This window comes from Microtus pennsylvanicus, chromosome 7 (assembly GCF_037038515.1).
Source record: "Microtus pennsylvanicus isolate mMicPen1 chromosome 7, mMicPen1.hap1, whole genome shotgun sequence".
Taxonomy (NCBI): Eukaryota; Metazoa; Chordata; class Mammalia; order Rodentia; family Cricetidae; genus Microtus; species Microtus pennsylvanicus.
In genome coordinates, this window is record NC_134585.1 from 69,841,026 (window position 1) to 69,864,478 (window position 23,453).

General features: G+C 40.6%; 1 protein-coding gene across 2 annotated transcripts in view; it reads right to left on the reverse strand.

Annotated features, from left to right (window-relative positions):
- Positions 1-20,447: 20,447 nt before the first annotated feature.
- Adgrl4 (adhesion G protein-coupled receptor L4) overlaps positions 20,448-23,453 on the reverse strand; it is an 87,755-nt gene continuing 84,749 nt past the window's right edge. For both annotated transcript variants that reach the window (XM_075981089.1, XM_075981090.1), the window contains 2 exons: positions 22,680-22,848; positions 20,448-22,288 (listed from right to left, as the gene is read on the reverse strand). In XM_075981089.1, the coding sequence (XP_075837204.1) occupies positions 22,226-22,288; positions 22,680-22,848 (232 nt within the window). In that variant the 3' untranslated portion in view covers positions 20,448-22,225. The remainder of the gene's footprint in view (positions 22,289-22,679; positions 22,849-23,453) is intronic.

The window sequence follows — 23,453 nt, forward strand, 5'->3', positions numbered from 1 at the left end:
AAGTTCAGATAAATCAACACTTGCTTCTTGTAAGGATTTTGTCTTTGCATTTTATTCTGTACTGAGCTCAAGGTAATTAAAATTTTAAAATTTAATTTTCTTTTCCAAACACCGTATGTGCTGTTTTGAATGTGTTTCTGAGATGGAATTTCATTTCTAAAAGTCAACCCTATTATTATTTAAATCTATTTAAATTGCACATCTCTCTTGCTCCTCATATTGGAGTTCCTTTTAGTGAATCCTGAATCAATGTGACATTGGCTATTTATATTTTCTGGAATTTTGGTATAATTTATCTTAAATCATGAATTTAATTTCATGTAAAATTACCTTGGGATTTTTCTTTTAAAGATTTCCTATAAAATACACTAAAAGAGTCTAAATTTTAGGTATGACACACATAAAAATACTCATCAGTCTAAATCCTATTTATTTTCCCCACTTTCTTTCATAATTTAACCAAACTCCAAACATAAAAACATTCTTTGCTTTTGGTAGGTTTATTGTTTCTCCTAATTATTTTTGAAATTACTTAAAAAGTTTTATTAGTTAATAACTAATTAATTAACTAATTAATGACTTTTCTGTGTATGTTATTATATCTCCAGATAGTTGTTTCTGAGTTTAGGGAAGAAAAGTAAATTCCATTTCCTCATCTTTCCGTGCTTGAAAAGAATTTTCCAGGAGGGGGCGCTAAAGCACCATACAAAGCTTGTGTCCTGCTGCTCAGTTTTAAAAGTACACTCACCTGGACGGAAAAAAGAAATCAGCAAGGTCAAGCAAGAGTCTGTGGCAAGGAAAGACGGTCTGTTTGCAAACAAAAAAAGAGAAGAAAAAATAAGGAAAATCGAATAAGGGGGAAAAAAGCAAATTGATCATCTTTTTACTTGAAAAATCTTAACACCTTCACACTAGATGGGCAGATTAAAAATTCTTCTGATAGTTAAGTAAACCGCTTCTTCTGAATAAAAGAAGTGACTAGTTTACAAAATCCGGGATTTTGTAGGAATGTGTGTCTCTGTTGGCAAGAATTAATAGAGGCAATCTCTGTCTCCGAAGAGTTTGCTAAGTGTTGTATAAAATATCACATGAAATCTGCATAAAATTGGAATTAAAAATGTATTTATTAGTATCCATATGGTTACGGACTCATTTCAACACGAGGGAATTGGCGCACGCAATCCAACTCCTATTAGTGTTAATGGGAATTATATGTGTGAATCCCCAACTCCCAACGCTTGGAGACCGGAGTTTCTGAAAGCAGTTTTGAAATCTGTATTTGTATTGCTTTTTCGTTATGGTGAAACTGAAACCAAGGTAGGTGTTTTTAACATCTTTAAACTTAGTAGGAATGGCTTGCACCTGAAACAACCCGCGCCCAGAGTGTTATTTATTCCAATTGAACATTCAGTTTCGTGTGATGATCTGTTCAGAGCCAAGAGCTAGAGCGGTTTCTTGGATTGCCAGGCCTGAGTTCTGGAACAGGGCCATCCTCAAAGAGCTACCACAGCTGTTCCCTCGGTAGCCAAAGTAGCTCTGGGTTCAGCTTCCAAGAAGAGAAGTCTTTTCGGAGCAAATGGGAAAGAGCAAAGCTATTTCCTCCCTCCTGACCCTTTCTCCGGCAACTTCTTGGTTTCCGGCGGCAGGACTGCTGGGCATCACTGATTGCTCTCAAGTCCTTGCGGCTCAACTTGGACCTGAAGCTGGAGGCCGCAGCATGGAAATAGGTTCTTCCCAGAATGCCCAGGCTCAGAAGCCAAAGGTGAATGAGAGCTATACTCCAGCAGGGAGCAGCTTCTGACTGACATTTCTGGTTTGGCGCTTGCCCAGGGAAGAGAAGAGTTTTGACAGCTGGGAGATTCCCAGCCATTCACACCTAGAAGATTCTAGTGTGGGAAAAGAACCCTTCTCACCAAGACTGCAATATTAGCCAGGTCGCCTTTCTCTCAGCCAACGAGCTCTCCTGTCCCTGCTTCTCTGAGCTGTCTGCCATCCTAGATGACTAACAAACACGGAAGACTGGAAGCCTGCATGTGGTAAGCAGGCAGAGGCAGGCTCTGCCTCACGGGGTCCCAGAGGTTCTCTGACCACAGTTACAAGTCTGCCTCTTGAGTATGTACTTCCTGGAGTCGGTCTTCAGCTTCTGTCATTGGATCAGATGATTAGCCTATGTTTATTGAGCAGTTCCAGGGTGGCCACTGATGTTTGCGCTGCTTATATACCAGGTGTGTTAAAAAAAATTCCCAATCCTTTCCATGCATTTCTTCTCCTTAAGTCTCTTGACTTTTTAACTGGCTTTGAAATAAAATAGAAAAATAACTTTTTATTTCTTCTCATCTACCTGGGTTGTGTCCACCATTTTGGACACTACTGGTTGTAATCGCCAGAATGGTTGCTGTCAGTGTCTATACAGCCTTTGGATTTCATGAGTAGGTTTCAGAAAGTATGACTGAGTACATTCTATAGAGATAGCTCTATAGAGATAGCTTATATAGGTAGCTCTCTTTGGTATTGGGAAAATCCTTTGTGTTAACCAAAAGGTTCATTGCCCTTTATCTATCTCTTTTAGGTTTTTTATTTCTAAAAGAAAAGAAAATATCTGCCTGCCTTATTGTCTGTCTCTATCTATCTATCTATCTATCTATCTATCTATCTATCTATCTATCTATCTATCATCTGTCTGTCTGTCTGCCTGTCTATTTATACCTATCTATCAATATCTATCGCTATTATCTATCTATCTATCTATCTATCTATCTATCATCTATCTATCTATCTATCTATCTATCATCTGTCTGTTTATCATCTATCTATCTATCTATCTATCTATCTATCATCTATCTATCTATCTATCATCTATCTATCTATCTATCTATCTATCTATCTATCATCTGTCTATCTATCTATCTATCTATCTATCATCTGTCTATCATCTATCTATCTATCTCTCTATCTATCTATCATCTATCTATCTATCTATCTATCTATCTATCTATCTATCTATCTATCTATCTATCCATCCATCCATCCTATCCTTTTTCACTTCATATTCAAGGCAGGAGTGAAAGCTGCCGCCCTGTACCATGTGTGTAGGGATGACTTGCTTCATCGATAGAGCAAATTGCCTGTTGACAGTGGTTGACTGCGGCTGACATTGCCTAATAAAGGATGGAGGCTTTTTATTGATCACGTCCAAAAGTGCCCAAACTGAGTCTTGTCCCTTTAAATCTCATTGACCGTAAAATGTAAAATGCCTCTTCAGCTTAAATTTAGTCTGATATTACAATTATTTTTTACTATCTCTCTATTCACGCTCTCTGAAAGGACATACACATTTATTCAAAGAAAGAAAGAAATTATACTATTTCTTAGCAGGCTCTTTGCTTAGGAAAACTCACACAGTCCCGCAAGCAGAGAAAATCCAAAGAAAGAGATGAATATATTTTAAGTTTAAGGGATGTTCTGAGGTCTTTGCTGAAATGTTTTGATTTAATGTCATTTTTTTCCAAGTTGAATATAAAATAGCATTTCTATAGCCAAGGATCTTCAATCCATATCTCATTTGCCACATTTAAATCCCTAACCCTCTAATACCAGTTCAAATAGCAGTCCACTTACTAAATGCCAGTTTGGGGTCACCGTTCAATGAGAAGTGACAGGCAGTGAGATCAGAACTCACCAGCAAGTAGAAAATGGGTGTCAAAGGAAGCCTGGTGACTCATACACGTCCAGAGTTTATAAATTATCCAATAAACAAGTATTTTCCAATCACTGTGCTAGGCAGCAGCTGAAATAATCACATTGCTGCTTTCTGCGGGATTCTTGTCTTTGAAAAGGGAAGGCACACGGGTGGCTGCAGGTAAAAATAACAATATAAACTCCTCATTCTTAATGTCCTGTATCCTCAAGCAAGCATCCACCATCCACCATCCTCATTCTTAATGTCCTGTATCCTCAGGCAAGCATCCACCACCCACCATCTTGCTAACTCTTGGGACTACCTCATGAAATAGACATCCCCATCTCCATTTTATCAATGAGATAATAGACTTAGGGAGGTTGCCTTGCATGGCTAAGGAGTCCTTCAGTAAGTGACAAAGGCATCATTTAACCAGAGATTGTCAGACATCCAAGAGGGAGCCCTTTCTCCATACCTTGCTGGCTCCTGCTCTTGGAAATGCAAATGATCAAATGGGATTTCCCACCAGGAACTCTGAACACTGTGAAGTAGCTGAGGCTTTGCAGGGCAGGTGGCACTTGGGACTGGGGGATACATTTTCTTAGCACATTTCACTGGCTAATTAAAAAAAGAAGAAGTTCTGGGGTAGTTATATTTTATTCCATTTCAAGCTAAGAAAAAATCTTGCTTCAAAGCTTTATTTTTGTATACACACACACACACACACACATTTCTTTATGGGGTGGATCATGTTGTTGGCAATTTGGGGAAATATTTGTAGTTATACAGGCTGGGAGTCTGGTCCTTCCCCAATACATACTTTAACATACAACAAAAGACAACCACAATATAGTCCCGCTGTTCAGAGCTCCATTCTGGGTCCTATAAACTGGAGTGTGACGTTAGGAGGCAAGAGTTAATTCTCTGTCCTTGGCATCTGTAAAGTCCTTATTAGAACTTCACGCTTGCCACCAAAGGCAACTTAAACAAGATATGTAGAACCTGTGAAAACGCAGAGGGGCAGGAGAGGACGAAACAATTCTTCTATCACGAGAAACTTCGTGATTAAGATCCTGTTCATCAAATGTCCCAGCATCCAGGGAGCTCCAGAAAGACACAGCCCTGGAGAGCTGGGTCCAGACCCGGTTTACTAGTCTAAAACACTGCAGTTGTAAACCCGGCTGTGAATACAAAGCCCTGCCCAGGTCCATACCCAGGAGAGAAATGGGATTCAGTAAGCTCACAAAGCTAAAGCGGTTCGTTTATTGTTACATGAGGCCCCATGACTCTGGTAGGGGTGAAATCGGAGGGAGTTTTCTGTAGGTTAGTAGGAGTCTTGTGGGATCAGTCTGTAACGGCAGGCCAGGACTCCATGCTGTGTTTTTGGGAGGCCTACAGAACACTAGCACTGTGAAGCGCATGGAAGCGCGACATGGAGGAAGAGGGTCAAAATTTAAAATGATCTCAGGCATGAGCGGTTTAAATGTCATGTTAAAAAGTTTTTAGGTTTTTTTTTCTTTGATCTGTGAAGGACAAAACTAAAGTTTACTGAACTGTGATAGGATCACAATTCATAAGGAGAAATATGTAACTTACAAAAACATTCTTTCTTAACCTTCAACACTGTGCTGAGGCCTAGAAAGTTGAAGTGATATTCTCAAGTTCCCTATCTTATAAACAACACGTCTGCCTGAATCTGTATCTGCTTGCCCCAGGGCCAGGGCAGCAACTGCTAAGTCAGAGCCGTATTATCAGTAGGTGCTGGGAAGAAGCTCGTACTATTAGACCCATATTATCAATCTGAAGGATGCCTTGAAAATACAGAAAGGCAGAGATAATGAAATCAGTAAGATTACTGCAATAGTCCCAGGAAGCATCATTCAAAGATACAGACATAGAAACGGTGGCTAACAGGGAGATTGGCTGAGATACACAGGAAATCTAATAAGGGCTCAGTTGCATGATAAAATATTAAAGGTATTAGAAAAATAGTTCATTTTATCTTCTCTTTCTATTGAAGGTATGCTGTTTTCTTGTGATTGGATGGAGTCATTGTGATTAATAAGAATTTATATGAAGAAGCAAGTAGTAACCCCTGCCTGCGTGTTTAACCTCCCGTGCTTGACTTTCTAGAGTCCTCCTCCTCTCTCTTTCTCTTTACCATTGGAGAAGTTGACTTCACTTTCAGCCTCCTCCTTCAATGCCTACAGGGAGTGGAGCCCTGTTGGTCCACAAGGACCTGAATGACATTTAAACAAAAAAGAAACCACAAAACTCCCCAAACAAAAACAAAACCCCCAAACCAAATCACCCTTTCTCTCCCCACCAACCATCAATGCCTGAGGCAGGAGCAAGGGCTGGCCCTTTCTCCCACCAGCTGCAACACTGGGGAGAGCAGGCCTTATTTCTCACCTGGACAACACAGTAGAAATGGCCCTAGAGGTGTAGGTGTGGGGAAACAGACCCTGAGGACACGAAAGCTGGAGAACTCATCCCTTGCTCATCTCTGCAGGAGGTGACTAGCCAGGGCAGTGCTGGAGAGCTCACCCTGGTGGCTCGGTCTGGCAGGAATAAGAACCCAGCACCAGGGTTATATGCCGTCCCATCCCAATATCAGCTCATCTATTAATTGTGATCTGCTAGAGCATGAGTCGGGGGTCAGTCCTGTGACCCAAGGCTGCAGGATCTCCATGACACAGCCCAGCAATGGGATGTCCAGGAAGAGTTCCAGTAAGGACCCAGCATCAATGGTACCACAAAGACCAGAGGCCTTGAACCAGACCAATAATTCTTTGTGATAAAACGCCTGCATGTAAAAATTTATGGATAAAGGGTTATACTGCATGACTCGCTGTGTCACACTGTAATTTCCTTTATGAGCTTTCCCCCTTCTTCCATTTTTTCTTTCTCTCCCTCTTCTTTTTCTCTTAAATTTTATTTCGTTTTTTTTGGGGGGGAGGGGAGAAGGGAGTGAGATGGGTGGGATTGGGAGGCATAATGTGAAAGACACAAAGAATGCATAATAAGTAAATAAAAAGACAAAACCAAACCAAACAAACAAAATGCCACCACCCACCAACCAGACTAAACCTGTTGCTATGCACTCCACTGCAGCTTTAGGCTTATTTGTTACCATGGCAAACATAGCCTGCTGTGCCAATACAGACAAAGAGGACAGTAGCTACAATTCATTAAGTACTCACTGTGCCTCTCCAAAGGGAACTGGTTCGGCATGTATCATCATTACTCCTATGTTCAGATGGGGAATCTCAGATGTACTATTGTTAAAAGAACTTGGCTGAGGGATACTTAAATATGTAGGCCAGAATGTGGACCTCAGTAATTCCTCCCTGCCAAGGCTCACCTCATAGAACATTGTCTTCTCTATGTAACACATGTCCTTGTCTTGAACACCGGGGTAATGGTCATGTATATTTACTTGAAATGGAAAGAGTACGGTTCTTCACATGTGTGCAGAGGTGTGTTTTAAACACTTTTTGAAGCCACAGAACCTTGGGCAGCTTTGTATGATTTACTGATTGGGAGAAAAATTAGAGGTTAGTTTGGTGGACAGAATAGTGCTTCTCAGAGGTGTTCCACTGCCATCCCAAAATCTGTGCATTTATTTCTATAACAAAATGCTTTGTAAATGCGATCAAGTTAAAGTTTTGAGGTAGATTTTTTTAGCTTATTTGAACATTTCCAGAAACCAACCGAAGAGTCGCTATAAGGGAAAGAAATAAAAAAGGAATATGAAGATCAAAGCAAGAAGAACATTGAAAGGCAGAGGGAAACCTGAAGAAGCATCCGTCCTGCTGGCTTTGAAGGCAGAGGACAGGGTCATGAGCCAAGACAAGCAGGTAGCCTCCACGTTCTCTATGGTCTGGAGAAAGAAAACCGTTATGTCAACCTACTTTTGACTTCAGATCCCATTTAAAACAATGCACTCTTGTTGCTTTAAGCCATTAACTCTGGAGATGACTTACAACTACTGAACATCAGTAGATTTGGGTGGTTTTCCTAAAGAGGCTGATGCTGATGCTGATAGCTGGTGAGACTTTCTGGAGAAGGATGTGGAGGGAGATGGGAAATGCCGCAGGCTGAGTCAGGGTCAGCTCTACATGTTTTCAAGAAGAAATCTATGGAGGCAGACACAGAAGCCATCACGGCTCTGACGGAGGAGCGTGGGCCCAGCTCCCTACAGGTATGCTGTGGAGTATGTGCTTGTCACCCACCTATCTATGGATGGCATTTATATCGGTGCTGGGGGTGGAGCTCAGTCTTCATGCTGTCAAGGAAGGTGCTTTGTGGGATACCATCTTCTCAGCCCCTAATATAAATGTGAATAACACCCGACAGATGCAGTCACTGTAGGTGACTCTTGCTAATCTTGATGGCATCGATAGAAAGCAACCCCAAAATGTTCTGACTGCCACCCCCATTGCACTACAAGAGAAAAGGCAGACTTGTCAGAGCTTTGGTGGTTCTCAGTGTGGAAGCAAGAGAGAATTCTCAGAAAGTACAGAACCCAAAGCATATCTGAAAATTCCACCAGGTGAGTCCCATTCCGCTCACTGTTAGCCTCTGTTTTATGATTCTGTTAGTATGGAAAGTTGGCTTCTCCTACAGTGGAAGGACAACCTCACTCACCACTGATTGGGTTGTCTGGACTTTGTTAGCACTTCCCTGCCTCCTCATGAGCTCACACACATCATGTGGGCAGTCGAGCAATATTTCTCAAAACTCGTGTCCTTCCCGTCTTCCAAATGTTTCTCCAGGGATCCACAGTGCTCTGCTTTCTTTTTTTTTTGTACCTTCCAGGCACATGCCTGTGACAGGTTCCTATCCCTTTGCCCCACCCCCAGATGAAAACAATAGCAGCCAAGTATTATCCATCACATTCAGACATAGACTTTACCAACAAACTAACTCCTTTCATATTTATCCACAAAACTCCAAAATGATTTTTTTTAACCCAACATCATAAGGAATTGAAGGAAAGATATTATACCCCAAAATCACATCATTAATCAGTTTTATAGACAGATTCAAGTCATAGTTTGAGCATGGCTGTAGGGTCTGAGTTTTTATATCTTTCTTTCTAATTTTTATCAACTCTTTCTTAATCACTCTCCTCTTCAATGCTGGACCAATTTACCTAGGCTACAGTCTTGATCAACCTCTGTCTTCTTCCCACACTCTGGTGATTCTAAGTACTTGGCATTATAGTGTGTGTTTATTGGTTGTTGGCTATACTAGCATGGAATGTCCATGGTAACATAGCCATAATCTATTTGTTTAAGATGCGGTTCATAGTAACATCCATGGCTTTGATTAACTCAAGGACTGAATTATTGGGTACTTACTACAGACTAAGCATTATTATAGATACTTTTCAGAGGATTTGGAAGGAAGAAAGAAGACAGTAATTATGACATAAGAAATGTTTTAGTATGGTTCATGATGATAAATTATATGAGATCATCAGGATATAGAGTAGTGAAGTGAATAGGAGGAAAATGAAGGAAAGAGCCCTGATGGATGCATGGGCGCTGAGGTCATGCAGCAAGGACTAAGACCCTGATGCTGTGATCAGCTGCAGAATGGTCTTCTTCAGTGATCAAGGGAAGGGAAAGGATGTTAGAGTAAGAAACTGAGTGAAAGGAAGCCAGGGATAGAAGGGAAAGTGAGAAACAGGCCCTCCCGAGCCTTGATGGTATAATAAGTGGGGTTTGCATAAGAGGTGACTGCAGTATGCTGACTGAATGATGATATTAGAAGCCCCACGTCTCCATTGTCTATGGTCTCATATGTTTAGAACATATGGGAGTGATTGAGCACCTGTACCTGTGTCTCTTTGTGAACCAGTCCATAAGATTCTGGAAATATGGGAACCAAAGTAGATCAAAGGCAGTCAGTTTTTGTCCTCAAATTATATTTTGTCTAGTTAGAAAAAAATTTAATAGTTGTATTTGTATCATTTTGCTATGTTGGAAAAGAAGAGCTACTTTCCCAATGGTTGGAAGACAGTTTCAGGTATGGCCCAGGATAATACATTTAACAAGGCATACTAGGCAAACAGTGCATTCTAATTACATTATCCCATGCTTTTATCTCCGCTAGTCAGTGGGAAACATTCCTTTGGCACTTGTGGCCTCAGCTTTAGATTATCTTTCATTAAAGTCACTGTTCCAGGCACTGGGAACATAAAATTAATTGACCAAGACATGCCCTCAAGAAGCTCATAGTCTAGCCAAACAAAATATAAACAAATCACATTAATACGACGTGCTGCTTGGCATAGCGGAGACACATTGCTTGAGCTGGATATGCTGGCTGGAGCATTTAGCTCATTTTCACAACCCTGAGCATCCCACAGCTGTGTTCATCGACTACCTTTACCATAGTCTCCACATAAGTGTGTGCATATGTGTGTATGTGTGCTTGTGTATGTATGCATGTGTGCTTGTGTGTGTCTGTAAATGTACAGATGCCCAGTCCACGCCAAGCCCGTGGATTTGGCATCTCTGCAGACCTGATTCAGGACCCACTCTTCTAACAAGATTCCCAAGGATTTCCACCCACACTGGCATCATTGAACCACTGCCATGTTTCCTCTTCTCCTCCAGTTCTACTTGGTAACAGGGCTGAGCCCAGCACCAGCAACAATGAGCTGGTTTACAGCTCAGCTGAGTCAGGGGAATTCAGAAGGTAGTCGGCCTGCTACAGACTGCACAGGCCTGGAAATTCAGAATGGAAAATAGAGCAACACAGGCCCCCAAGCTACTCTTCAGACTAAGCCACTGTTGTGGCTACCTGTGGGCTGATGTTCTACAGTAAGTTTTTATGGCCCTTTGTGACTTAATTATTTTGGGAAAAAAGAGTTGGTGTTTGCGAAAGTCATTCTCTGGCCACTGATACACCAAATGCAGTTTTTCTTAGGGCCAATAGATGCATTTATCAATGTTAAACTGATGATCCGATTAGGAGCAGAGTGGTTGATAATTTAGCTGATACGTTTTGTGCAAGCTGCCAGGAAAGAGGCAATCAATAGTCCTACTTAACTGCAAAACCTCTGCACAACACAACAGTGACCAGCATGGCAAGATATACCCAAAGGTGCAGTAGTGGCATTTACATTTTGAGTGGTAACCAATGGCTATCTGACTGGACTCAGGGTCTGCTCAATAGGAGGGAATTCATACCCGGCACTGTAAACCTCACCAACTACCCGTGGTTGGAGTTTTCATAGGCCATAGGGAAGAATCTACTTCTGCCTTTTCTAAAATTAATATGGCTTCTAACTGCATTCTAAGTACTTACTCTTATGTCTGCAGCTAAGTGTAGCTCCCACATCACATAGGAAAGCTTTTTTTTTGTGCAGAGGTTATTCCAGAGATCTATCATTGATCAAAATATAAAGAATAATTGACTGTGGGATTCTCAGCCCCAGCTGAGACTTCTGCAGTGCAGCCCCTATAACCCAAGACTCAGAACATCACAGAAGAGGGCTGAAAAGATGGTAGGAGTTTGAGTACCATAATGCCTTCTGTGAGGTAGTGTCTTCTAGACATGAGAGGGATGATGCATCCATGAAATCTCAATGTGCTTCACTAAATAAGTCTTGAATTATGATGACATCCCTGACATGCCAGGCTGGGTGGGAGAAAGGTCACAAACTCCCACACACAGGTGAAGAGCTACAGTCAACCAATGGCTGCTCAAAGAGGAAGAACCAGTTGCATCCAGAATAAGTCACAACTGGTCATTTCTAAACCTGTGTATACTTGAGCTACACTAAATGAACTCAGTAGGTTTGGGGTATGTGTGCATATGTGTATGTGTGTGTAGTGGGTGAACACATACATATACGCATGTTTGCTCAAAGGTCAGGGAAGGATGCATGGTATCTTACCCTATCACTCTTGGCCTTATTCTTGGAGATGGTCTCTCACTGAATTGGCAGTCAGCAAGCCCCAGATGGTTCTTGTGTCTCAGACCACACAGTGCTGGAATTGCAGGTTTCTACACATGACCACACTCAGTTTTCTTTGTGTGTGTGTGTGTGTGTGTGTGTGTGTGTGTGTGTGTGTGTGTGTAGGGAGGGGCACTGGAAAATTGAAGTAAGGTTCTCATGACTGTGCAGTAATCACTTTTTCCTGCTGAACCACATCCTTAGTCCCTAGAAAATGTCTTTAAGTAGAGGATTTAGACATAGAAAGGGAGAGGCATAAAAACAGGGAAACAAAGTTCAGACTGTAAAAGAAGACCATCTGTGATTTGATCCCAAGCACACTTTCCTTGTATTAGAGCTTTTACCAATGCTAGGCACTCACTCCTACCTTCTTACCAGGAAGGTAAGAACCAATTTCTGTCCAACTGTTTATCTCCTATGGCAATGGCTTTTTGATGTGGGATTTCCCTCTGCATGCTGTGAATGTATTTTACTACCACTGGTTAATGAAAGAAACTGTTTTCAGTCTATAGCAGGGCAGAGTATAGTCAGGCTGGAGGAGATCTATATATAGAGAGAGAGTAGGGAGAGTCAAGGAGAGAGGCCGTGTAGCTGCCGGAGGAGGAAGACGTTCCTGCGCTAGTACTAGTAAACCACCAGCCCCGTGGTAACATATAAAATAATAGAAATAGGTTAATTTAAGATCTAAGAGCTAGCTAGAAATTTGATTAAACTATTGGCCAAACAGTATTGTAATTAATATAGTTTTGGTGTGATTATTTTTGGTCTGGGCAGCAGAAAAATGAATGAGTGGCCTCTGCCTACAACTTTTATTGTGTCCCCATTATACATTTGAAAAATCTCAGGCTAGAATAGAAAATAATCTTTATATATATATATGTCATTCTTCAGAGTATCTTAAAGAAAGCCAGACACCCACAAAAATGCATGCATAGGAAATAAAACGTGTGAGGGTGTTTAATGTTCTAACTATACTACTTAGGAAGTGGGTGACTAGTGGACAAGAGATTTCAAAGACCTGGTGGTGAGGGCGTTGACACAAACACTATCAATTCTATCAACAAGATCCATTTATTCATGGCTCCAATAAGGAATTCACTTTTGACTTCATTTTGCCCTCCTTGACAAGACTCCTTAGCATGTGAGACAATGGCAGTTCCTAATTTACCCTGCCAAAATTACATTCTGGTGGCCTTAGAGCCTTGCTGAAGGTTCTCTGTATATGAATTTCTGTCACTCCAGGCAGTCTACCATATTCCTTGTCCTTTGGACATCCTCAGCTGCATGCTATCCATCAGTACAGATTTTCTTCCAAGTATTACTGTGCTGATATGACAAAGTTGGGTGGACCTTATTGTGTCAGAGGACTCCACCACACTGATAAAAACTCAATCCAGATTACCATGGCTCAACATGCACTATGACTTTGACAACTTGTAGGTAAGAGTAGATCTTGTTTCAGCTTTTAGAAGCTGAGGCTATAATCATGTCACCTCACTTGATACTGTTTTATGAAGTGTATCCATTTAATTTTTTTCTCCCATGCATTGGTTTGTCACATCTGTAGGCACAGTTTTCTGTGTCCTGTTTCCAAGTAGTGAGTCATGTACTTGATATACTTGATGCCCATTGTGTACCTTGGAGCCACAAAGTAGGAAGCCCGCACTATGTCCTTTGACTGCATAAAGACACTCTGTTTATGATCCTGGGCAACCCAGGGTTGAAAAATCCCAGCCCAGGTACCAGCCATGGTAAGACATAATCTATTCTAGAAGTATACTCTCGAGCCTCAGCCTTTGCAACTTGATCAACTGTGTGGCTAATATATGAAGTTCTGGACATAGAGAGTGATGTGAGATTCTTTTCTGTATGCTGTGAATAGCATTGGTTAATAAAGAAACTGTCTTCGGCTTATGCAGGGAATAGAGGCAGGCAGGGAAACCTAAACTAAATGCTGGGAGAAAGGAGGCAGAATCAGGGAGAAGCCATGTATCTGCTGCTGCAGACAGATGTGTTGAAACTTTGCTGGTAGACCACTACCTCATAGTGATGCGCTGATTAATGGAGATGGATTAAATTATGATGTAAGAAGTAGCAAATAAGAAGCTAGAGCTAATGGGCCAAGCAGTGATTTAAATAATATGGTTTCTGTGTGATTATTTTTGGGGCTGAGCAGCCGGGCACCAACAAGTGGCCTCCTTCAACAAAAGAGAAGACAAGTTTCACTACCAGGCCCTACTATAACTTCTGAATCCCAATGGTGGCTATATTGAAATAGAAACAGCTTTATTCTACTAAATTGGAGTCATTTTCTTATGGAGTAATAGAAAACTAAAGCATGTTCTGTGCTCCAAGTTCTCAGCGTGTATTTTTACATAGGGCAAAAAATGTTTTCTCTGTCATCTAAAATATAATTACTCCACGTGAGAAACAGATATACTGAAAATAATATTTTAACAAAATGTATTGCCTTTTCTCCACTTTCCTCTATAACACTGTTAATGGTATTTCAATATAATGAATTTAGACATTCTAATGTTGGTAAAACAATATGAATCAATGAAAAACAAAATCTAGATGCAAAGAGCTCAGCAATGAGTTCAGATATCGAAGAACAAGAAGAAATGTCATTGATCATGACACATGAAAAGGAATAGAGAAAGATTTTAGTGTAGGGCAATGCACTGGTGGTCTTAGCTTGCTTTCTGCTGTAGTGGTAAAGTGCAGACCAAGGCTACCTGGAAGCAGAAATGGTTTGTTTCAATTTCATATTCTCATCACAGTCGTTACTGAGGGAATTCACAGCAGGAATTCAAGTCAGGAACTAGAGGCAAGAACTGAAGTAGAGAGTTCCAAGGATGCTGATTAGTGGTTGACTCCTTCTGGTTTGCTTATCTCATATAACCTAGCACCGCATATGCAGGAATGGTAACTTCCAGAGTAGGTCAGGGCCTCCTCAATTTATTAGTAATTAAGAAAATGTCCTGTTGACATGTCCACAGACCCCTATGGTATAGGCAATTATCATCATCATTATTATTATTATTTGAAACAGGTTCTCACTATGTAGTTTGGGGAAACCTTGAACTTGCATTCTTCTCTTCCTGCCTGAGAGTCCCGAGTGCTGGGTTTTGCCACTGTGTTTGGAATGTTCTCAGGCTTATTATGGTGAAACTGTAAGGATTAAAATCATCCAGGGAAATACTAGCCATGGCATGGAGCCTAAGATGGGCCCCCATTGCAATGCTAGCTTTCCTATTTCTATAGGATCATGAGTACGCTGAGAGATGTGGACACAAGCAGACGATTAGGGAAACTCTGCTGATCCTTTAGTACACACAGCTTCCATTAGGGTCTGCAGTCTCCTGTCCCTCTTGAGATTAGGTCAGTGTTCTTAGTCTCTAGTTTCTTTGGAGAGCAGAATCAATACAGCCTGGCCAAATTTTGAAAAACAAATCACATTGATTGTTTTGTGGCCAAAGACCCAATGCCATCACATACCTTCTCACCAGGGAAGATACACCCCCAACAAGTTGCTGGCAAAAGTTAGACTCTTGCTTGAACCAGCTTAACTCTTCATTAAACATGATTTAATATAAGAAAAAGTATACAGTTTTGAAATGTTAGGAAACTGAATTTCAAAATGCATGATAGTTATTTACTAGAGTTGAAAATTATTTTTGAGCTTTAAAAAGGAAATTAAATTTTCGACCTTTGGCCTATTAGCTGTTAGGCACCTCTGTTACCATACATATCTTCATAAACTATTGATTCTTTCTCAAAATGTAGAACAGAGATGACCACCGCATCTGCTCTGTTATTTTAACACAAGCATAATGAACAATAGCTACTAGTTTTGTTTAAAAAATAATTATTTGTATTTTTTCACAGTGATAGGACTCTCGTTACATGTAAAGGGTTTTCATTGGCTCCCTCAATTTATAGTACCTTTGGAATGTCATTTCTTGAACACTACCTATCTGAAATCAGAGTAGCCACCTGTCTTCATTTCCGCATGCTCGCACCTGTGGCGTCATCACTTGCCATCAGCTGTTACGTTGAGATTCAGCGTTGTGGAGCAGTGAGTTAGCCTAATTAGCCGAAGCTAAATGGGTTCAGTTTTCACAGTGTTTTATTTTCCCTTTCAAAGTGAGAGCCATAAGCTCCAGCTAAGGCTGTGTGATAACAGGGGCAGGGCTCCTGGTCTGTGTTGCTTGGGAGGATTCAGAGGAAAACATTTTGAACATGCAGTTTCTCACTCTTCCCCTGTTCTCTCCAGCTGCCCCTGCTGGGTGTGTGGCGGGATGATGTCTGATTCAGTAGTCTGTAATACTCTCATCTCATGTGGAAGTGTTGCATACAAATCATCCATTAAAACGATAGGCTGGCACACGCCACTGAATGCTGTCTTAAGATTCTGTTGGCTCCTCTTCCATTTTGTGTGACTTCAGGAGATGCATCCTTGTAAAGGGGCTTTTGTTTAAAACTTCGTTGGTTTCCCCACTAATTCTTAAAACCATTTTCCTACAAACACCCCCTCATCAGTTTTCTTCCCCATTTCGTGCAGAGCTGTGAGAGAGGGACCTGCAAGTTCTTTGATGTCAGTGTATTTTTGAAATCATTGTGTTATCTGGCCTTAGAGTCTAACTTGTAGGCTACAACCTTTGACATGATAGTTATGGAACAAAAAGGGAATGATATAAATTAAGTTGTAGTCTTATTTTTTGTCTCTATCAATATATTGAAATGAGAAATCTGTTCCTACTTATACAAGCTTTTCTTATATTATGTGTTTGCATTTTGCTTTCTCTTGTTTCTAGCACACGTGTGTGCAGTTGCTTGCACATGTGTGTGAAAATGGGTGTGGAGGCCTCAAGTTGACATCAGGAGTCTTCCTTGACTTCATTCTATCTATTCAATGAGGCAAAGCATCTCAGTTGAGCCCAGAACTCACCAACAGGGGTTAGTGCAGCATCAATGGACCCCAGAGCTCACTGATAGCGGCAGTGTATTAGAAAGCTTGCTGTGGGGGTTCCCCATGTCTGCCTTCAGAGTACAGGCATAACAGAGGGGCCGTCATGCACACTGACATTATGCAGGTGTTAGGCATATTTAGCTCTAATCTTCTAAAGCGAGAGTTAGTTCTTTCATTGATACAGTTAACCTTGATGGCCACCATGTTGTCTCCAATATTTTAAGTAACCTACTTCTTACAACAACACTTTGCTGTAAATTCTATAGTCTGCATGTCATGGACCACTGAGGCATGGGACTGTGACTTGCTAATGGTTGCAGAAAAGAGCTGCTAATGGGGCAGTTTGACTGCAGGCCTGCCTGGATCCACAGCGCTGAGAAGCCTTGATGAGCGGGAAGTTCTAAAGCGTGCAAGGCTATTGTTTGTTTGCACAGTCCTTCAGGAGAACCCGTGAGAATGGTCTGAGTGGGAAGATGAACTTGGGGGAGCATTCAGTGGCTCTGCAGAGGAGTCTCCAGTGGAAGAGCAAGCGGCAAGACTGTTTTGAATAATTACTTCCCTTGGGTCACACAAGGTCTCTCTGAAAAGCCTTCTGCATTAGACTGAGTAAAAGATGTAGTTGTCATGATTGCCGAGTGGGTTGAAGTGACAGAATAAATGACCTCCTCAGCACAGTGCCTCTCTCCAGGAGCCAGGATGCACACAAAAACAGGGGAATTTTAGGGTAATTTGAGCAATATTTGCAGTGGTTGCAACACACGACTGTTTCCTCACAGCAGGCTGTGGTAGCAGGGAGTCTTTTTCAGGGCTCTGTCTTATAGTCTAAAACCTCCAAAGCTTAACTGACTGCCAGGATAATTAACCCTCCTGCACCCCGAAGGTTCCTTTAGATCCACTTCCAATACATTAAGGAAAAGAAAGAAAACAATCATTTTCAGGTTGATCAGCCTGGCCCTTGGATGCTGATACATGGCAAATTGCAGCCCAATAGGAAACAAAACCATATTTCTCAAGGACAATATTGAAAGAAACCTATTATTTTTTTCTCTTATTTTTGAGTGCGTGAAATTGTAATATACTTTATAGATTTTATTATTTGCAATGCCTCCAGGTGGGTGGTTGAAGCCAGAAGCATAGTATCCTGTTAGCAGAAGCCATCTGTTGTAGTTAGCCCCCTTGTTTTCTGTTAATCACAGCTCTGCCGCATACCTACCACGTGTACCCTCTGAATAAATACTAAGCGAAAGATCCACACCTCCAGATTTCCCACTGATCTTAATGCTTGCTCAGACCAACAACCCATGATGAACAAGACCCATTTTTCCCTGAAAGGAACATGCCTACGAGCTTTGCAGGTATCAAATTCATGATGGTTTCCACTAAAGAATTGTGGAACAAGTGATCTTTGCTTAGGGGAGAGGGCTAGTTCAGTCAGTCTCCTGCTACATAGAAAATACTGGACATCATAAGTGAGGTTGATCTTGGTCCACTCTTTCAGAGTTTGTAGCACATGATCCACGATGCTGTTTCTGTGGCGAGGAAGGCATTACACCGTTACTATGAACACATGGTGCAGTGACCTGTGAACCTTATGGAAACCAGAGAGCAAACTATAAAGAAAAGGAGGGAACAGACTCCCACAATTCCCTTCAGTGGTGTCTCCAATGGACTAGCTTCCTCCCATTTGGAGATACTTTCTAAAGGCGTTGCTACCTTCTGATAATTCATACCCACCAAGGAAATAAATAACTGTTAGCATTTTCAGCAGTACCACTGAGCCATATGGCATAGGTAATTTTATTTCTGAAAAATACTGGAGTCCTGCAAATGTGTTGTTGCAGTATTCCAGACTGGATACAAGCTGTGGGGTTTATGGTTCACCCTTAATATGGAATGTGCTTTAGCCACTCAGAAGAATGAATGACCCACTAGGTAATAAAAGTAAGTGGTAGAGATGATTTTATATCAAGCGCCCCTATTAATGATTTCAGTCTGCTGAGGTGAACAGGATGGGAAACACGGAAGAATGAAAAGCAGTTTGTTAAAATGAAGTGCTTGTCCGGCAGTGTGAGTGGGTGACAGAATGTGTGGGAAGAGACAGCACTTCCCCGGAGGCTCATGGTGTGCGCTGGGTTCAAGTTGAAAGAGTGTTGGAATCCTGTGGAAACAAAGAGGTGTCATGCTTCTTCCCACAGAGATACAAGTTTATAGCTGTGGCTGGAAGGTTCTCTGGGAAGGCAGGAAACAAGGAGAAGCCTGGGTCCAGTCCTTTTAGTCCCTTGCCCAAGTATTCTGTTTTCTCCCACTCCACCCAGACAGGTAAGGGAGAGCTTTGGTGGAAAAGCCAATTTTTTCAGGCTTAGGGTCCTAACATTAACAAATTTCCTGGTGACTTTTCACATTGAAAACAGTAGTAGGATGCACCCAGGTTACTGTGAAGATTAAACATGGTGGCAGAATTTAGTAAAAAAAATAAAAATTATCCATGTCCCTTAGGTGACAAAGTGTCTTTTTCTATAAATGTCATTATTAGATAAACCTCTACCTTCTGTAATCTAATATCTGTGGGTTTTAAATGTGAGCACTGAGTGATTCCTTCACAATGGGTCTCAGACTCATTGTGAATAACACACATGAATAATACATATTATTGTGTGTTATTATGCACAGTCTGTACATTTACACACCTGTAACTGAAAACAGGGAGGTGGAGACAGACAATCAGGAGTTCAAGGTCATACTTTGAGATACAGTGGGTATCAGATACAGTGGGCTCAGATACAGAAGATCCTGTCTTTAAAAAAAAATTACAAACTGAAGTTGTAATGACTGTGGAAATAAATAAGAGTCCATTTGAGGCTTTATAGAAGGTGTCCTTGAGTGACAGATGTTCTTTACCTGGTGGGAAACATTCCAGGTGGAAGACAACTCTATACAAAAGGGGTGCTCTTTTTGGCTGTTCTGAATTTATAATTCACGATTTCCTCAAAGGCTCTATGCTAAGGAGATTAGACAAGTGGTGTGGGAAGTCCTTCTGTCTATTGTTTCTTTTATTGGTTAATGAATAAAGAAACTGCCTTGGCCTAAGATAGGGCAAAAGAGTAGAGCTAGGTGGGGAAAACTAAAGTGAATGCTGGGAGAAAGAAGGCAGAGTAGCGGAGATAACCATGTAGCTGCCAGAGGGGAAGACGAGAGCTGTCAGCTGGAACCTTGCTTGTAGACCATAAGCTTTGTGGTAAAATGTAAAATAATGGAAATGGGCTAATTTTAGTATAAGAGCTGGTTAACAATACTCTTTAGCTATTGGCCAAACAGTATTGCAAATAATATAGTTTCTGTGTGATGATTTTGGGAGTCTGGGTGGCTGGGAAATGAACAAGCGGCCTACAACAATGGACGAGTGGATCCAGGAGTTCTAAGAAATAGGCCAATGTTTAAGTGTTTGCCCAGTGCACATGAAGCATCTCTGGACTCCAACTCTAATAGTGTAAAAAAAAAAAAAGAAAAAGAACTGTAACCAAATCAGTCCCATGGTCAGGAGGCGGCAGATAAGTAGACTGTGTTCAGAAAGCCCAAAAGAGAAAAAGAAGAAAAGGACTTGGCACAAGTTCATGTGTGGTTGCAGAATTGTGCTTCACAAATTGCCACAAGGAGAAACTGGACAATAATGAAAATGTTTTTGCCTTTGATATGAATAGTAGCTTGATCTAAAGTTGTTAGTGAATAAATATGTCCTGTCTTAGTTCCCTATAGCTACCTCAAAAATGAAATGAAATACAATGAAATAAAATAAAATAAATAAAAGAACTCAAAAGTAGTGGTTTCAGTAGTAGAATTTTATTGTCTTGCAGCTCTGGAAATAAAAGGCCCAAAATGGGTGACCCAGACTAAAATTAACAGCACCTGCACTGCTGACTTCTACAAGGGCAGCAAGAGTCTTTTCCGGCCCAGATGAACTGAGCTGACTGGCAGCTCACTTTCCCCTTCTCCTGGCCATCCTCCGTAGTCACAGATTCTGAAGAGCAGTGTGTGGATATTTGGGGCTGGTTGTTTCATCTCCCACATGGGATAGCTTTCTGTCCATTGGTTGAGCAGATTAGTTTAACTATCCCATTTTTACAGTACTATCCTGGGATGACGTGGCAGTCTTGGGTCACGGATTTAACAGGTAAGACATTGGGAGATAATGAAAGGGTGTGGTCTCACAGGCTCTAGAAATACAAAGTCCTTCTTGGCAGGTGAGAGGTCTTCTTGAGAGTACAGCCCCTCCAAGCTGTGGCAAAACGGCTTCTCCAAGCTGGCATGTTATTTTTAGGAGAGGCCATGTCAGGCTTCATCCAACAGCCACAGAAATTAAAACCAGTGTCCTGTGAATCACATTCTCAGGAAGGCACAGAACAATGACTCATTTCTGAAAAAAATCTGCTTTTCATTTGAATGAGAGAATAGATAGAAGCCATATTTAAACAAACAGGCTTTGATAGGCAGGAGGAAATGGTCAGAAAATAGATCCACCATGAACCTCTTACAGTTCTTAGTGACTTCTTTGTTATAAATAATGCTCTAGTGGTGCATTTTTTCTGATCAGAAACAAAATCACAGTTCATGTTATGAATACTTTAAATTTACAATGTCCTCTTAAAAATTGTCAATTAAAGGGAACTGTTGCAACATGAATCCCATGATATTTGTAAGGTTAAAAGTAATGAAGTATTCAAGTATATTGCTCTAATATGAAAAGATAATTTTCACAACAGTAAAATATTGTAGGCAAAACACGTCACACTCTATTTTTACGCTAAAGACATAAACAGCATTATAGTTTGACAAATTCATGCTTTACTGACTGTAAATTTGAAGCCCCAATCTGAAGAATTAAAAAAATTTACACTCAAATCTAATGTGAGTGTAAGAACACACGTCCTGTGTCTTTCATTTGTATTTGTTTTTCTTTGTTTGCTTTGTAACAGTAAGAGAGAACATGGATACAGCAAACTTAGGTCTGGGTCTTTTAAGTTTAGACCAATTCCCAATCTGCTAGGTTGGTTTTTCTTTTTTCCATTATTTTATCTTGAAATTTTCTCATCAAGTTTAGAGCAAGCCAAGTTTATTGGAATGACAATTCTTTGTCAGAGAGGCCTTCTTCCCTGCTTTATATTCTGCTCCTCCAATTCTCTTATGCTTTCCTTCCTGCAACTGAACTCATTACTAAGGTGGTAGGGGACTCGTTTGAAAGGCAACACGAGTCACAAAGATATCAAGCCAGTGGTTTCCTCCAGGACATTCATATATTTCTTATGTTAGAAGGAAATCTTTCCTTGGGCACAGTGATATCACTCCAGAGAAACCAATTACTTCCAGAATAGCTGCGGTACTGTCTCTGACATATCTAACTATGTCATGTAGGAAAACATGCTGTCGCTTTCTGGTCCATAATTTTATCTCACATTAACTACATCCCTTATACTGTGAACAGAAATACAAATTTGAAATTAATTACTAACAATGAAAGGACAGGTTGCTTTTTACACACGGGTTATCTGAAGCTTGGAGTTCTTGTTCCGTGGAAGCTATGATTATGAAGGATTCTCTTTGTTTACCGCAAACAGCCAAAACAACAAGGGACGTTTTTGAACAACCTGTAATATTCTTCTTGAATCTTCATGAAAGAGAAAATGAATAAAATGCTGCATCATTAAGACAATCTCACAGCATTATTTTTAAGTCCTAATAAATGGACATATTTGCTTTATTGAAGTCTTATTGCTATTTGAATATAAGAATATACTCAAGTGAATATAAGTTATATAGCATCTATTATATTATACATATTTAATAACAAGGCTTTTTCAAGTCATAGCTAGATATGAACAGTTATATTCTGTTATTTTAAGATAAAATTATTTCAATCATTGTGTATTTAAAATGGACTACAATCAGGCAATAAAAGGTGGAAGTCACAAATCTTTAAGACTAAACATTTGCTGTCAGTTTGCTAACATGTAACATAAATATAATCTACATTTGACCAAAATTTTTAGAGTGCTTACCTTTCTAGATAAAACACACAGGAACAAGAAAATGAACATCCCTTGGAAGGCGTTGCTGACTGTGAAGAGGTAAGCTGTCACTACAGAAGCTTGCACCACGTGGAGAACCCCAAAGATCCAGGTGGTACCCAGAAGGAAGAGGAGGGCCAGGGCGCCTCTGGCACAAGACCTGGGGTGCATTTGAAGAGTTCCAGTTAGAACCCATGCAAATGGAATGCCCAGCTACCACACCGATCCCACATATCCCCCAGCTTTTCTAAGGATTCATAAAGTAAGTATTTTATGACCAGAAAGATCAACACTGACTTAGATGATGACAGTTGGCCTGTGGTTTGATGTGATAACCTACATGTTACCTTAGGTTAACTTGCTGTTCATCCTAGAAAATGCTTCAAAAATCAAGGTCTCATTATTAAAATGTACCATTTTTGAAGGAATTGCTTAACTTTGAAATATTTTATACTGGCGAACTGCAACTCTCAGGCTTTGGTTTCATGTCTACTGTGGCAGTAGTCCTGGAAGAGCAGCCCCTGAGGACTCTTGTCAGCTGGCACTTACATTATCTAAAAAGGCTTCTCGTTTATTTCTAATTCAATAGTGATGAAAGTGTAGAATATAAATCTAGAATTTTGTCATTGTTGTTGCATTTGCAACGTAGTAACCTCAAAATAAATTTGTGTCAGAATACCAATGTCTCAAAATTTAAGGGAAATATGTGTAAATATATTAAGCTATTGATATTTTCAACCATCAGTGACTTCAGGTAAAACAATA